General features: G+C 32.1%; 4 protein-coding genes across 4 annotated transcripts; 1 reads left to right on the top strand and 3 right to left on the bottom strand.

The window, feature by feature from the left end:
* Positions 1 to 27: 27 nt before the first annotated feature.
* On the bottom strand, positions 28 to 6,131 carry BX663DRAFT_552674 (uncharacterized protein; the record flags this gene model as incomplete). Its single annotated transcript, XM_051531389.1, has 12 exons — positions 28 to 48; positions 104 to 343; positions 400 to 2,807; positions 2,906 to 3,161; positions 3,260 to 3,534; positions 3,604 to 3,873; positions 4,019 to 4,152; positions 4,588 to 4,745; positions 4,802 to 5,011; positions 5,090 to 5,685; positions 5,784 to 5,941; positions 6,052 to 6,131. The coding sequence occupies 12 exons, from the start codon at positions 6,129 to 6,131 to the stop codon at positions 28 to 30; spliced, it is 4,806 nt and encodes a 1,601-aa protein (XP_051382250.1).
* A 1,049-nt stretch (positions 6,132 to 7,180) lies between these two features.
* Positions 7,181 to 7,816, bottom strand: BX663DRAFT_570910 (uncharacterized protein). The gene has a single exon (XM_051532123.1). The coding sequence runs from the start codon at positions 7,580 to 7,582 to the stop codon at positions 7,322 to 7,324; it is 261 nt and encodes an 86-aa protein (XP_051382249.1). The 5' UTR covers positions 7,583 to 7,816; the 3' UTR covers positions 7,181 to 7,321.
* A 1,580-nt stretch (positions 7,817 to 9,396) lies between these two features.
* Positions 9,397 to 13,701, top strand: BX663DRAFT_474233 (uncharacterized protein). The gene is made up of 9 exons (XM_051524219.1): positions 9,397 to 9,514; positions 9,572 to 9,836; positions 9,906 to 9,995; positions 10,052 to 10,248; positions 10,311 to 11,273; positions 11,362 to 12,716; positions 12,784 to 13,117; positions 13,179 to 13,431; positions 13,495 to 13,701. Coding segments are annotated over exons 1-9 (3,579 nt in total). The 5' UTR covers positions 9,397 to 9,512; the 3' UTR covers positions 13,615 to 13,701.
* On the bottom strand, positions 13,702 to 14,780 carry BX663DRAFT_512287 (uncharacterized protein). The gene is made up of 4 exons (XM_051527993.1): positions 14,748 to 14,780; positions 14,487 to 14,668; positions 14,194 to 14,428; positions 13,702 to 14,074 (listed from the first exon to the last, which is right to left on the bottom strand). The coding sequence occupies exons 1-4, from the start codon at positions 14,748 to 14,750 to the stop codon at positions 13,760 to 13,762; spliced, it is 735 nt and encodes a 244-aa protein (XP_051382247.1). The 5' UTR covers positions 14,751 to 14,780; the 3' UTR covers positions 13,702 to 13,759.
* Between the last annotated feature and the right edge of the window lie 48 nt (positions 14,781 to 14,828).

Below are 14,828 nucleotides of genomic sequence, written 5' to 3'. Positions count from 1 at the left end.
GGGGAAATGCTTTACGTATATATTTATTTAAGTGAAATATGGATCAGCCTATTATTAAAGTAAATATTAGTAAGAGATGAATAAATTGTATACAATATTATACCAGTAGTTGAGAAGCAGATCCTCGTTTATTAGGATCTCGACTTAATAATGTTCGAACCAGCTGTCTTGTATGTGGATTAGGTATGAGTCTTTCTAGTTGAGGTATCTCTAGTTCTTTGTTTTCATTCCATCGAAGTCCATTATTTAAAATGGGCGTTGAAGGTGAAGGATGTGATATAAAGTGAAGAATTGTTTCATCTTTAATGTTATTAGGAAACAAGGCCTTCTTGGTTTCCAGTTCCTATAGAATATTCTGTTAATGACTATCGTTTATTTATTTATTTATTTTTTACTTACATAAATAATACAGCCTAGTGACCATAGATCTACACTAGCAGTAGCCACAACCCCATTTGCGCCTTCTAATCCATATGTAGTCGCACGTGCTACTTCAGGTGCACAATATCTTGGCGTAATAACACCTACGCATTCTTCATTAATTGTACGACTTGCTTCAAAATCGATCAATTTCCATCGTTCACCATATCGATGCATAATATTACTCGGTTTCAAATCACAGAATGCAATACCTTTACTATGACACCATGAAAGACATTTTAATATATCTCGGGCAATGTTATTATTACTCTGTTTATCAGAGGACTGCTTATGAATGTATATATTTAGCGTTTCATCTAATCTTTCCATCACAGTCACATATTGGATGTCCCTTTCATCATCTGTATCACTATTACGATGAGTAGTAATAGGATCATGTGCACCTCTTTTATGATCTAATAATGAAGTCTCTGCAGTAGATATAGATGCTGTAGTAGACGGTGAGTTATCATCGCCTTGAATTGTTAAAACTTCTAAAATTTCAACAATCCAGTCTGACTTCAACTTGATCAAGGTTCGACATTCGCGTTCCCATGCTTCACGTCTTCCAAATGATTTTATTGCTACTGTTTGTTGATCCTTTTTAAGAGCAAATAAGATACTATTAGAAGGACCTATGATAGGTATTTTAGTTTTATCTAATTTATAGCGATGAGGGAGTACTGTAATAAGCGGATTTAACTGTTGAAAGTATTTATGCTGCTGTTGTTGATTTTGGATTTCTTGTGTTGACGTTGCTGCAGATGTTGTTGTTTCTTGAGCTCTCTTACCAGAAGGAATAATTGACTCTTGCAGTGCTGTCACTATAGTAAATGAAGCATTACAACTATCAGAATGACTACTTTCTTTTTCTTGTTGTTCTTGCTGTTGTTCTTGCTGTTGTTCTTGCTGTTGCTGTTGACCATTACTCTCAGTGTATTGTTGCTGTCCAAGTGAAGCAAGTGCGTCTAAGGGGCTAACTGTATTATAAATATTAAATTGGGGTTGTATACTATGGCTGTTGATGCTATTATGATCGCTATAGGACTGTAATTCATTTGTATTTCTGCTATTTGATTTACTACTATCTGTGGTAATGGTTGTAGGAGGCGTTATGATCTCTGCAATAGGCATATCTATAGTAGAAGATGGATATTGTTGCTGGTTATGAAGATGATGATTAACAAGTCTTTTTTGTTGTGAATCCTTTGTTGTATCCCAAGTTTGAGTAGATGTGGCTGCACTTAAGACCTGATGAGATGAGTTATTTAAAATATATTGAACTGGAGAGGTAATATTTTCACTTGTCATAGGACGATTATAAATAGAAGAAGATAATGAAGCCCAACGATTTGTGCCAGCTTCATCTTCATTATGAGCAAGTTCCTCTCTAGCTGTTGGATTGCCTATCCTTGCATGAGTAATGGGAACAGCTGTATTTCTTGTTGTCTGTTGTCTATTACTACTGCTACTATTATTACCATCTTCTCCATAATATTGACTGTGGCCTGTATGATTGACCATACTACTACCACCTCCATTTGGCCTTAATACGTTTGGACTTATTGGTACAGGACTATTTATCTCTTCATCATTTACATGGATATATGGATGCCTTGTAGCTGGAATAGAAAACTCATTTGGCTTCTGCACAATAACTTCATTTGGTACTTGACCTATCCCATTTGTTTCACTACTATTATTATGAACAAGGAGAACTTTTGAGTCTCTTTTATTATTATTGCTAATCGTGTTTGAGCCACTATCATCTAAAGCTTCTAATACGCCTGTTACAACTCGATCAGTATAATCACCAATTTCGGAGCGTCTTGTAGTTGTCAATGAATGTTGTGTACTGCTTGGATTGGGACCAGTCCAAGCCTTTGAAATTCTTTTTCTGACTGCATTGTTATCAGTATAATATACTTCGCCATTATTATTATTATTATCATCATCATTTGTATTATAAAATCCATTAGGGCTATAATAAAATGAATCTTCATTATTGTGGCGATGATGAAGGTTTTCTGATATATTCTCACCAATGATCATAGTATCATGTTTTTCATTTTGTTGATGGTGTCTTCTTCGTTTACGTATAATGAAAAATGCTGCAGCTGCTAATATAAGAGCACCCACTACACCACCAATAACCGCACCTGCAATTGCTCCTGGGCTTAGGCTTGTATTAGAGTCATTTTTTTTAATTGGAATCGTTCCATTTATTGAAGGTATTGTATCTAATGAATATCCTGTAGTTGCTACTCGAGTCCAACTCCATTTATTGATATCTAATACGTACATATTGGAATCATTTGTTGCACTAACACCCCATCCACCGAATATATATATCCTTTTATTCGTTTCATCTAATACGGCCGAATGTCCTATAAGTATAATAAAATGACGCATACACGTAGATATATACATACATATATATATTTATAAATTTAAATAAATTACAAATATAAAAAATGGCTATTACCCATACGTAAACTTGGACTTTCACTCTGATTTGCTATTGTCTTTTTTTGCCATGACATAACAGGATATGATGTAGCATTTAGGACCCAGACATCTGTATCTACCGGCTGATTTGTTCCCCCACCGTACACTACCATAAAATCATCAAAGCAATTTGCTGTATGTAATCTTCTTGCACTAGGGATAGATGATCCTGGAGCCAAATGAGCACCTTGTACATTCCATACTTTCTTACTTAAATCATATATACTGATAGCCTACCAGAAAAAAAAAAGGTGTGTGTGTGTGGGGGGTAGTATAATAATAAATATATTTTGTGTGATGGTGTACATATCAAATATTATAAATATTTTACATCTGTTACTTCGGTTGGATTTCCTGTTAATGTTCCACCAAATGTAATCAAACAATTGCAAACCTTTAAATAGCAAGTAGTATGATCTGCTAAACCTAACCCATTAGCTTCAGTTGACCATTGGTAACTATTAGCATCTATTGTTGATAATGAATTTTGAAGAGCATTCATTATAGGGAAACCTTTTGCGCCTGCAGATATTCCACCATATGTATATATTGTATTATTAATTATCGTCATTGAATATCCTACATTACGAACTGAAGATTGAATATCTAACATACAGAATATATATTAGTAGCGTAAAGAATTGAGGGGGGGGAGGGTTCTTTTTTTTTTCTTACTTGATGTTGGAAACGACCATGACCAGCTATTGATATCTAGTTTCTGTATCATATTTGTTGTTGAAGAAGTATTACTAATAAGTGCCATAAGCTGACCTTCACTAGGCAACGGAATAGCCTTGAAGTAGATTTGAGGTAGCATTGCAACTCCGCCTTGTACCTGAATTGTTGGTTGATACCACGAACCATTGCGACTATCCCATACCCATACATCATTTGAGCCCGTTAATGACGCTGATGCTATATTAGTTGCATTTATATCTTTTGAACCTCCATATAATATTACATAAGGATGTGTATACACTAAAAAAAGGAAATTTTTAATTAAAGACAGAAATAAAAAAAAAAAAAACTCATTATTATTTTATTGTGTTTTTTTTCTTTTTTCTTTTTTCTTTTTTTTCTTTTTTTTTACCTGAGGCATGTCCTGCTCTCCAAGGTATTTTTGTTTGAATAGCGCCTAATCCAGTTACTGATTGTGATTGACTAGTTGAAATGAATACTAATAATATAAAGGTATAATATTTATGTCGAAACATGGCATGGGATCTATGCAATGTGCAAGGTTATATTCAATGAGAAAAAAAAAGAAAAAAAAGAAAAAGGAAAAAAAAAAGTAAAAAAAAAAGAGAAAGAGATTAAAAAGAAATAAAAAAGTTTAAAAATTAGCAATATACAATAAATCTTATCAGGAGTTTATTACCAAATGTTTTGATTGGATATTAAATAATAAATTTCACGAAATCTTACATAAGCATTATGCTTCACCTTTATAAATATCTTCTTTATTTCTACAAAGAGAAACTTCCTTTTACTTTATGATAACTATTTAATAGAAATATACATACACGTATAATATAGTTGTTCATTTATTTCAATAATAAATATTAATAATTGGTATTTCTATATTATATGCAGTAAATGTAATTAAAGATTTCATGTATGTATGTATATGCACATATAAAAAAAAAAAAAGATCTCTACTTGAGTTTCTGATTTTTTTCTTGTTCTTTTTGTTTACGTTTTGTGGCTTTTATTTTATTAACCATCTTATCCATGTATTGTTGATACTCGTCCGGATAATTTTTTATCCATTCATCTCGCTCTTTCTTAGCAATTGCAGTATATCGATCTCTTTCTGCCTAATAATAAAATGAAAATTAAGTAAAATACACATATAAAGAATTGTCATATTTACTTGATCAAGGCCTTTCCAACGAATACCAACAATTGAACTAAGATCGTTTATTGAACTAATATCAGGGTGTTCTGCTCTAACTTTCGGTAATTCCTCTTTTGAGAATAAAAGATATCCATTTCCTGCTGGTCTTTTCTTTCGTATCTTTCTCATAGCGTTTATTTCATCTTTTTTTGTTTGTAAGTCTTCTTTAAACTTTTTCTTTTGCTCCTATATTATTAAAGTATGATATATATATATATGTATTCCCTATCATAATTTTATTGCTAAATGATTTTTTATGTATACCTCACCCAACGTGTTCCACGCTTTTGCTACTAAGGCACTTATTTCAAGTGAATTAGCAGATGGGTTAGTCTCAGCTATTTTCTTTCTAGTAATTTGATTGAATACAATATATGGATTATATCTACCAATAGAGTTAATATTTCCACTAACTCTGGTAGAGTGTCTTTTTTGCTTTTTTCGTTTAGGATCAAACATCTTTAACTTTTCTGTTTCAGAGTCGCTGCTACTATCAATATAGTCACTAATATCGTTCTTATGGCTCTTTCTTGACTTTGGCTTCTTTGGCTTTGTCTCTGGTTTTGGTTTCTTACTGACTTCTTCAAAATCAGATTCATCTTCCATTTCAGAAAATTCTAATTTTAAGACATCATTATTAGTAACTGTTTCTATTTTAGGTTCGATTGTTGATGATGGACTTGTCAAGAAATCATCAGAAAATATGGTTGGTATTTTAAGTTCTCCTTCACTCATCAATTCAGCTTCTGAATCGGAAAATTTAAGTTTAGGAATATTGCTTTTATGCTTTTCTTTATTGGATTTTTGTTTCTTATCATCAATGAGTTCATTAGAACTAGTTGATAATTTTCTTTTTTGGGCTTTATATTTTTACTACAACTAGGCATTCTTGAATCATCTGAATCAACATCAGAAAAAAAAAGATGGCTTTGATGTTGTTTTCCTTTATTTTTGTTACTTTGGTCATCGAAAAAATCATCTAGATCGGATGTCTCGGAAGGTTGATAATCATCTGAATGATCAGTAACTTCATCATCACTCACATCGGAGAATGCTTGGTATTTTGGCTTATTTGATGAATTATATAAATAAACAGTATCACATTTTCTACAATTACTGTTCATTTGTATATATAAAAAAATAATAAAAATAATTAGTCAAACAGTTAATCAATAAATAAATAAATAAATAAATAAATAAAAAGAACATAGCTCATGTATACTTACACTACATTTTCTTTTGTATCATATTCTTGTCTAGATTCAGCATAACAATTTGGACATTTTAAACCGTTTTTGATTACCATTATTATATGTAAAGAAGTAAAAATGACTAAAATAATAAGCTTTTAAATTGGAGAATAAAAATGAAAAACATTAACAGCCGCGTTTTTTTTTTTTTTTTTTTTTTTTTTTTTTTTTTTTTTTTTAAGTTTCAGGACGTGTTTTTACCAAAATTATACTTTAGATGATTCATATAATAAATGCTTATGTGCGTTACTAAGAGAAATAAATGATATTTACTAGAATATATAAAATACATACAATCTAAATTGGTGTATACTATATACAGCATTTATATTATTAGATATATTGTATTTCCTACATTTATAGCTGAGGCTCTAACCTACTATAATTGCTAAAACTTATGATAGACTACATCTGGTATTCTTTGTTATAGAAACTATATTATATGATAGAATAGAAATGTATTAAACTATTACTTCTATACAGTTTCCATATTTAATCTACAAAAAAAAATAACTTAATAGGGATTATTTAAAGCTAAGTTATTTGCTCCTATTGACTACTACTTCTAATCTAATATTATAATATGTGTACTATATATTCTTAATTATATAGTTATTTATGTCCAAGTGTTTTTGAACGAAAAAAAAAAATATTACTTTCAGTTGGTAGAAAAGATACAAGGAGGATCCATGTTCTTTTGTTACTTATCATACTCACAATGTCTGTAGTGCTTACGACGTCTAAACCCAGATCCCATATATATAAGTACAAAGTACAATGTTTGACAAAGTTTGGAAAAGTTTATTTCTTTTATTATCAGATTGAATTGATTGTCTCTTTCTATTGTAAGTATTTTTTTGCTTCATTTATCTTGTTAAATTCTATTGTAATTAATGATTTGACCCGGGTAATTTTCATGTATTCTGTGACTAATGTTGGGGTTTTTTATATATTTACAGTAACTTCACCCCCCCAAAAGTTCGTTTTCCAATGAACCGAATTCACTTTTGTAAATAGTTCAAATTCGCCTTTTCATTACTTAAAGTCCGGTTTAGTCATAATCAACTTTTGTAAGTTTATTGAAGACTTGAATTGACCAAAGACTCACCAAAATGGTTGTTTATTGAAGTATTTTTTTTTTTTTGACGAGTGATCAGAAGTTTTCAATCGGTTTGAGCTCAGGAGAATAGGGAGGGAGGTATATAGCTCTATAGCTTCTAGTCTCGATCAAGCTCGTTATATCCTATTAAGTATGGATTAATGCATTGTTCATAACGATATAGAAATTTCTCATTTCAGGAAACTTGTCAATTTTATCTAACGTCTTAAAGATGAACATCATGTAATATCTAGGTGAAAGTTTCCTTATGCAACGCTTTTTTTTTTTTTTTTTTTTTTTTGCTAAAGGCTTCTTTCTCTTCCTATTTCCATCGACCTTTACTCTCTTGGGCTTTAAAGATTCCCAGATTTCAACTGAAATAATATCCGTAGCTGTTATAACTCTCATTTTTTAACACAATAATAGCGCTCTTCAAGATTATCAGTGCTATTTCTTGCCAAAAGGTTGCAAGGGTGCTCTCTTAACAATCAGGTTGCATTCATGGAGAATGAAGTTTCGAACAGAAATTTCTTTCAAGCTGAAATTCTCGAATGCTTCCATCAAACTCTCCACTGCATCATGTCTTGTTGCTTGATGATACTTGTCGAAATATATATATATATATATAAAAATGAATCAGATATTTTTTGTACTCCTCCTGAAGTTATGAGGGCTTTCGGTTTGGCTCATTCGTGTTGTGATTTACAGGTAAGAGTATAATAAAATAGAAATGAGAAATAAAATGAATTAGACAGAAGAAGTACATTGAGAGTTGTTAATAAGTTTTATTAAGATAAAGATGAGTTAAGGATTAATACAAAATAAAGGTAGACAATGTTAAAATATTTATACATTTTGTGAATAAAGGTAATGAATAATAATATAACAAATTGTATTTGATAATATAATGATAGACAGAGAATGATTATAGTATCAAGAATCATTATAGACATATATCCATGTCTTTTGTATGTACATATTTATCTTTTAATAACTAATACGTGTACTCTGAGTGAAATCAATTATTACACGTGTTTATATTACCCCAGTTTAGCTTATAAATTTATTTTTTTTTACATATAAGTAAATATACTTAATATGTCCATAGACAGAATTATCATACAAATGCACTATATGTTTTAGTTTAACTATTTATCTTATTGAATTAAGTTACAAATCTTACAATCATGACACGTCCTGAGAAAATAGATGGCAGAAACCTTTTTTTAAGTGGAGGAAATTTGAAGAACAAGATGGTGTTTTCATTGAAGGACTTACTGAGACTTTGGGTACAAGAATCGACAATAATGACAGATTATTGGACACTACGAATACAAATAAGGGGATTTATTTTAAAATGTAAGATATAGACTTGTTCAAGCTTATATTGAAAAAAAAAAAATGCTGGTATCTGTAAAACACACCTGGAAGATAATCTTGGTGATCGATGAAACAGTAACAATTATGTTCTCTTGTCTGCCTGCCGCCCTACCCTGGGTATCGATCCTATCCTCTGGTTACCTATATCAAACGCAGAACGCAGCCGGATAGTTTGCTGGCGTCTAGGTTGGTTACCTGGTGGTGTCCCTAAACCCTGCATCTATTATCCTAATGCCATGTTCCAAGATCTCATGCTATATGATGCCTACATTTGCATCGACGATTACAAACGCCTTTGATCGAACCCGACCCTTTGTCCTTCCTCTTGAATAAGCTGCCAAATAAACAAAAGTGCTGGCCGCCAATCTCATCAACTCTCAACACATCTGTCTTTTCCGCCTGGACGATTCATTGGCCTGTTATGTGCCTTCTACTTTTCGAGCTTGACTACCTTCATCATAGTGAACTTTCTCCAGAAACTTCTCTCTCCCCTCTTGGTACAAAACTTGTAATATGGTTACGTAACTTCGAATCTAGTATTTGTTGATATACCTTGTTTTTCCTCTTCCCTTCTCTTTCTTTTTTACCCTTTTGCCTATCAAAAGGTTTTTTTTAGTACACTTTTATCCTTTCTCGAACTGACCCGGGAAATTCAATACACCAGTATTATGTGCTCACTTGGGGTTTTAAATTTTTGTTATAAATAAAATAAGTCTTTAATCGTACTGTTGTTATCTTCATAGAGTTCCTACAAAAAATATGAATATTCATATACGTATATCATTTTAAACTACGCAATTAAACTCCAATTATATTTTGCTTTCTGTCTTTTTTTCCGATTACACAAAACAAATAATTGACGCTGTTGCCGTGTATACTACGCGGTTATTTAGTTTGGTTTTTATCATATAATACATCTCTTTCATCAAACCAAACGAAATCGTTCAATTGCTCAATAATGTAAGTTTTTTTTATTATTATTATCAAACTTCAAGAAAATTAAATCACTATTTATAGGACGCAAACACTTGTTCAATCGGAACGAGTTGCTTCGGCTGCTTTGTTGAGACCATTGCCTAAACATTGGCACATGTATGTTTGGCCGTTTGTCAGCATGTTTTACCCTGTTTTTATTTATGTATACTTCTTTAAATATGATGTTTATCTTGGATCTGAAGAATGGACTTTTGTTTCACTTGGTAGTATCCTTACTTTACATGTTTTAACATTTTTAGCATGTCAATGGAGTGTTAATATAAAAGCCCTTTTCACTTGTGTCAAGGTAAATTAATTTCTACATGGAATACATGACAGTTTTTTTTTTTAACTTTTTTTTTTTCTTTTAACTTAGGAACCTAATGTACACAAAGCTACCATCATTAAGATTGTTCCTTTCCGTTACCAAGGAAAAGGTACACTTATTCCACTTGAACATAGCAAGGTAATGTTAAAATAACTTTTGTATTCTCATGTTCATTAACTTATTTATTTATTTAGAACATTGACACAAATGAGGATGAAATCTCTTTTCTATTCCAACAAAAGAAATTTATCTGGAATCCTGACAAAAAACAATTTCAACAACTTCTTTATCCCTCTGATGTTAATCGTATTGTCGGTTTTTATCAAAGTACAAAGGGTTTAACTACTAAGAAAGAAATCGAATCTCTTAGTCATTCTTATGGCATGAATAAGTAAAATAGTTAGATTCTTAAGCGTAGAAAAGTAGAAATTTAATTTATTCTTTTTATTATAGATTTGATATTCCTTTACCTACATTTATAGAACTATTCAAGGAACACGCTGTTGCTCCTTTTTTTGTTTTTCAAATATTTTGTGTTGGGCTTTGGTGTTTAGATGAATATTGGTACTATTCTCTATTTACTCTTTTTATGTTGGTTGTGTTTGAGTGTACAGTCGTTTATCAACGTCTTCGCACTATTGGTGAATTCCGTGGTATGAATCAAAAGCCATATCCTATCTATGTTAAAAGAGAAAAGAAATGGATCGAAATTCAAAGTGACGAATTATTACCTGGTGATGTTGTTTCTATCACTCGTACTAAAGAAGAACAAGGTGTTCCTTGTGATTTGGTTATTGCAGATGGCTCCTGTATTGTAAATGAAGCCATGTTATCTGGTGAATCAACACCTTTATTAAAAGAATCTGTTGCTCTTAGAAGCCCTGAGGAGGAATTTGATTTGGTTTCTGCAGATCGATTAAATGTGCTTTATGGTGGTACGAAGGTACTTCAGGTCACTCCACCTAAACATGAGGCTCCACCAGATGAGGGTTGTGTTTGTGTTGTTGCTCGTACTGGTTTTGGAACATCCCAAGGTGAACTAGTTCGTACTATGATTTTTTCAACTGAACGTGTTTCTGCTAATAATTTTGAAGCCTTATTATTTATTCTCTTCTTATTGATATTTGCTATTGCTGCTTCTGCCTATGTATGGGAAGAAGGTGTTAAGAATGATCGTAAAAAGTCAAAACTTTTATTGGATTGTATTTTGATTATTACATCTGTTGTACCTCCTGAATTACCTATGGAGTTGAGTTTAGCCGTTAACAGCAGTTTAGTTGCTCTTTCTAAGTTTGCTATCTATTGTACTGAACCCTTCCGTATTCCTTATGCTGGTCGTGTTGACGTTTGTTGTTTTGATAAGACAGGTACTTTAACTGGTGAAGATCTCGTTTTTGAAGGCGTTGCTTATGCTGAGTAAGTTGAGTACATACATATATATTATATGAATCTTATTAATTATTTTATTCATGCATTTTTTTTTTTTTTTTTTTGGAAATAATAGTAAAAGCAAACCTTTAACCGAACTCTCAAAAGCCACTGAGGTTCCTGATTTTACCAAGTGGGTTTTAGCCAGTGCGCATGCTTTAGTTCAACTTGAAGATGGAGTTGTAGGCGATCCTATGGAAAAGGAAACCCTTAAAGCTCTTAATTGGGAATTAGGATCTAATGATGTTGTTACTCCTAAAGGAGAAAAGCGTAGTCATAATTTACATATTCGTCGTCGTTATCAATTCTCTTCAGCTTTGAAACGTCAATCTTCCGTTTCAACTTTAACACATCCCTCTATAAATGGACAAAAGACCTTTATTGCCGTCAAAGGCGCTCCTGAAACGCTCAAGACGATGTATACACATATTCCTAAAGATTATGTTGAAACTTATCGTCATTTTACGCGTAAAGGTAGCAGAGTTTTGGCACTTGGCTATAAAATGTTGGATCATCAGTTAACTGCTAACCAAATTAATGACCTGCCTCGTGAGTCAGTTGAATGTGACCTTACTTTTGCCGGTTTTATTGTCTTTACCTGTCCTTTGAAGGAAGATGCTATTGCTGCCTTAAAGGAATTAAATGAATCTTCACACAGATGTATTATGATTACTGGTGACAATCCATTGACCGCCTGTGCAGTAGCTCGTGAAGTAGGCATTATTGAACGTGATGTTTTGATTGTAGATAGAGACGAAACACGTAAGGACAATCAAATTGTATTCCACAGTGTAGATGAATCTTATCGTGTTGAATTTGATCCTTCTGAGCCTTTGGATCAAGCCCTTTTGGATAAGTATGATATTTGTTTAACCGGTTTTGCCATGAGTCAATTTATGCTTCATAAGGAAAATATGAACAAAATCCTTGAGCACACTTGGGTTTATGCACGTGTATCTCCTTCTCAAAAGGAATATCTTTTGACAGGATTAAAAAATTTAGGCTATACTACATTAATGGCTGGTGATGGTACAAATGATGTTGGCGCCTTGAAGCAAGCACATGTTGGTGTGGCACTTTTGGATGGAACTCCTGAAGATCTCCAAAAGATCGCTGAACGTCAACGTATTGAACGTATGAAGGCCATGTATGAACAACAAAAGAGTATTTCTGCTCGTTTTAATCAGCCACCTCCTCCACCTCCTCCTGCTATTGCTCATCTTTATCCTGAATTCGTTGCTCAATCTGCTCAACAACAGAATCAGAATTTAACACCTGCTCAAAGAAGACAATTGGAGCAAAAGAAAAAGATAGAAGAAGCTACACAAAAGATGTTGGAAGGTATGGATATGGAAGAGCCCCCTACTATTAAATTCGGTGATGCTTCAGTTGCTGCACCTTTCACTTCTAAACTTCGTAATGTGACTTCAAGTAAAGTATATATGGATATATGTTTATAAAATTGTGTTTTAAGCTAATTTATTTATTTGTATATTAGTCAACAACATCATTCGTCAAGGTCGTTGTACACTTGTAGCAACAATTCAAATGTACAAAATTCTAGCTTTAAATTGTTTAATTTCTGCTTATAGTTTATCTGTTTTGTATCTGGATGGTATTAAATTTGGCGATCTTCAAGTGACGATTTCTGGTATGTTAATGGCTGTTTGTTTCCTTTGTATTTCTCGAGGTAAACCACTCCAGAAATTATCTAAAGAACGCCCTCAGCCAAACATCTTTAATCCTTACATTATTCTATCTGTCATGGGACAATTCGCTATTCATATTATTGCTTTGATTTATATTAATGGTCTTGCTAAATCTCTTGAACCGTAAAGTATTAGTGAAAATATGATTTATGTATAGATTGCTAACTATTTCGTTATATATTAGACCAAAGGAAGTTGATTTGGAGGGTGAATTTGAGCCTAGTTTATTAAATAGTGCTGTTTATCTTATTCAATTATCTATGCAAGTATCTACCTTTGCTATCAACTATCAAGGTTATCCTTTCCGTGAACGTATTCAAGATAATAAGGCCTTATATTATGGTTTAATGTCTGTCGGTGGTGTTGCCTTAGCTGGTGCTACTGAGTTATGGCCAGAGGTCAATGATCAACTTAAGCTTGTTCGATTCCCTGGAACGGTAAGTGTTCCTATCTTTGTTTTTATTTTATTTTATTTTTACTAACATTGAATACAATTTTAGTTCCGTTATAAGTTAACGCTCTGTATGATTCTTGACTTTGGTATTGCTTATGGTATTGAGAAGATAACAAAGTTTTTATTTGCTGATAACCGTGCCAAACCAATTGCCCGAAGAGATTGAAGAGAATGGGTTTGATACATTTCTTATATATGTATTTGTTAGATATTATATAAAATAAAATAAAATATAATAAGATAAAATAAATTGATACGTTTTATTATGTATGTAATGTATACATATACACATACATGTATATAAATATATATTATCTTGAGCTAAAAACTTTACCAATCCCACTTGATAAAGCCTGTCCTATTAAACCAGTTGCACCACTACCTAAAGAACCTAAAGCAGAACGAGCAGCCATACCTGTTGCCCATCTTTTCTTTGCATCTTTATCGCATTGTGTGTAACCATACACATTAGCCATATTTAACGCCAATGCAACGCCTACAATGATTAGCCAAGAGAATTTAAGTGTAATGATACAAGATAAGGCAAATAATGCCCAAAGAGCTGGTGTACCATATAATGTCCACCAAAACAAGCGCGTATCTGCAGCATTGTTAATTCTACTAGGCTATTAATAAAAAAAAAAAAAAAAAAAGGAGGAAAATGTTTAGCTTAAGACATAATACACACACACATACATATATGTGTATATTTATATACATTTATATACATTTGTATATACTTTACATTAGCACTTTCGAATACCCATTTATTGGATCCATCAGGTTGAATTTCATTCCACCATCGAAGCCCCACTAATAATCGACCTGAGATGTTCTTTACTGTCCAAAAGTCAAAAGCCAAAAGTAAGATGGTAATAACAAACACAAAGGTAAAATTCTCTGTAAAAATGGAGCCTAATAAATATGTCAATAATGCGCCTAGTCTAAAAGCCAAGAAGAAAAAAGCTGCAATAGGATGACTTTACATCATGTGGTTACTATCTAATAATTTTTTTTTCTCAGGATACAATTGCTTACCTTGACTGTTGAAAATAGTCTCTAATTTTATTTGTTGATCCAGTCTGTTCGAAAGATGCATTATTTATAGTATTATTTAAATTGCCATTTACAGGTTGAGAGGATGTAAAGCCTGATTCTAAATCTTGGTCAGCAGAAATACTAGCAGAATGTTGCAATAGATTAAGTTGATCCTCTTGTGGCTATTCATTCAATTCAATAAATATATTTTTCTTTTCTTTTTTTTTTTTTTCATTAACTTAATTCTTGACTATCATTTACCATTTCTTTTTTGTATAACTTTCGAAACAAAAAATATTGTTTTGAATAAAAATATGTATTTTATTCTCCCCCTTCTCCTTA

Source organism: Cokeromyces recurvatus (assembly GCF_025118155.1).
Source record: "Cokeromyces recurvatus strain NRRL 2243 chromosome Unknown BX663scaffold_15, whole genome shotgun sequence".
In the NCBI taxonomy this organism is placed as follows: Eukaryota; Fungi; Mucoromycota; class Mucoromycetes; order Mucorales; family Mucoraceae; genus Cokeromyces; species Cokeromyces recurvatus.
This window is presented reverse-complemented; position numbering and strand designations above follow the sequence as displayed.

Excerpts from the sequence above, each read along its gene's own strand:
- BX663DRAFT_512287 (XM_051527993.1), bottom strand. Across the intron at positions 14,429-14,486 it reads GACTATTTTCAACAGTCAAG|TCATCCTATTGCAGCTTTTT; the intron begins GTAAGCAATTGT and ends CATGATGTAAAG. Across the intron at positions 14,075-14,193 it reads GGGTATTCGAAAGTGCTAAT|CCTAGTAGAATTAACAATGC; the intron begins GTAAAGTATATA and ends TTTTATTAATAG.
- BX663DRAFT_474233 (XM_051524219.1), top strand. Across the intron at positions 10,249-10,310 it reads CATTCTTATGGCATGAATAA|ATTTGATATTCCTTTACCTA; the intron begins GTAAAATAGTTA and ends TTTTTATTATAG. Across the intron at positions 13,118-13,178 it reads CTTGCTAAATCTCTTGAACC|ACCAAAGGAAGTTGATTTGG; the intron begins GTAAAGTATTAG and ends GTTATATATTAG.
- BX663DRAFT_570910 (XM_051532123.1), bottom strand. The coding sequence starts at position 7,582 with ATGAGAGTTATAACAGCTACGGATATTATTTCAGTTGAAATCTGGGAA.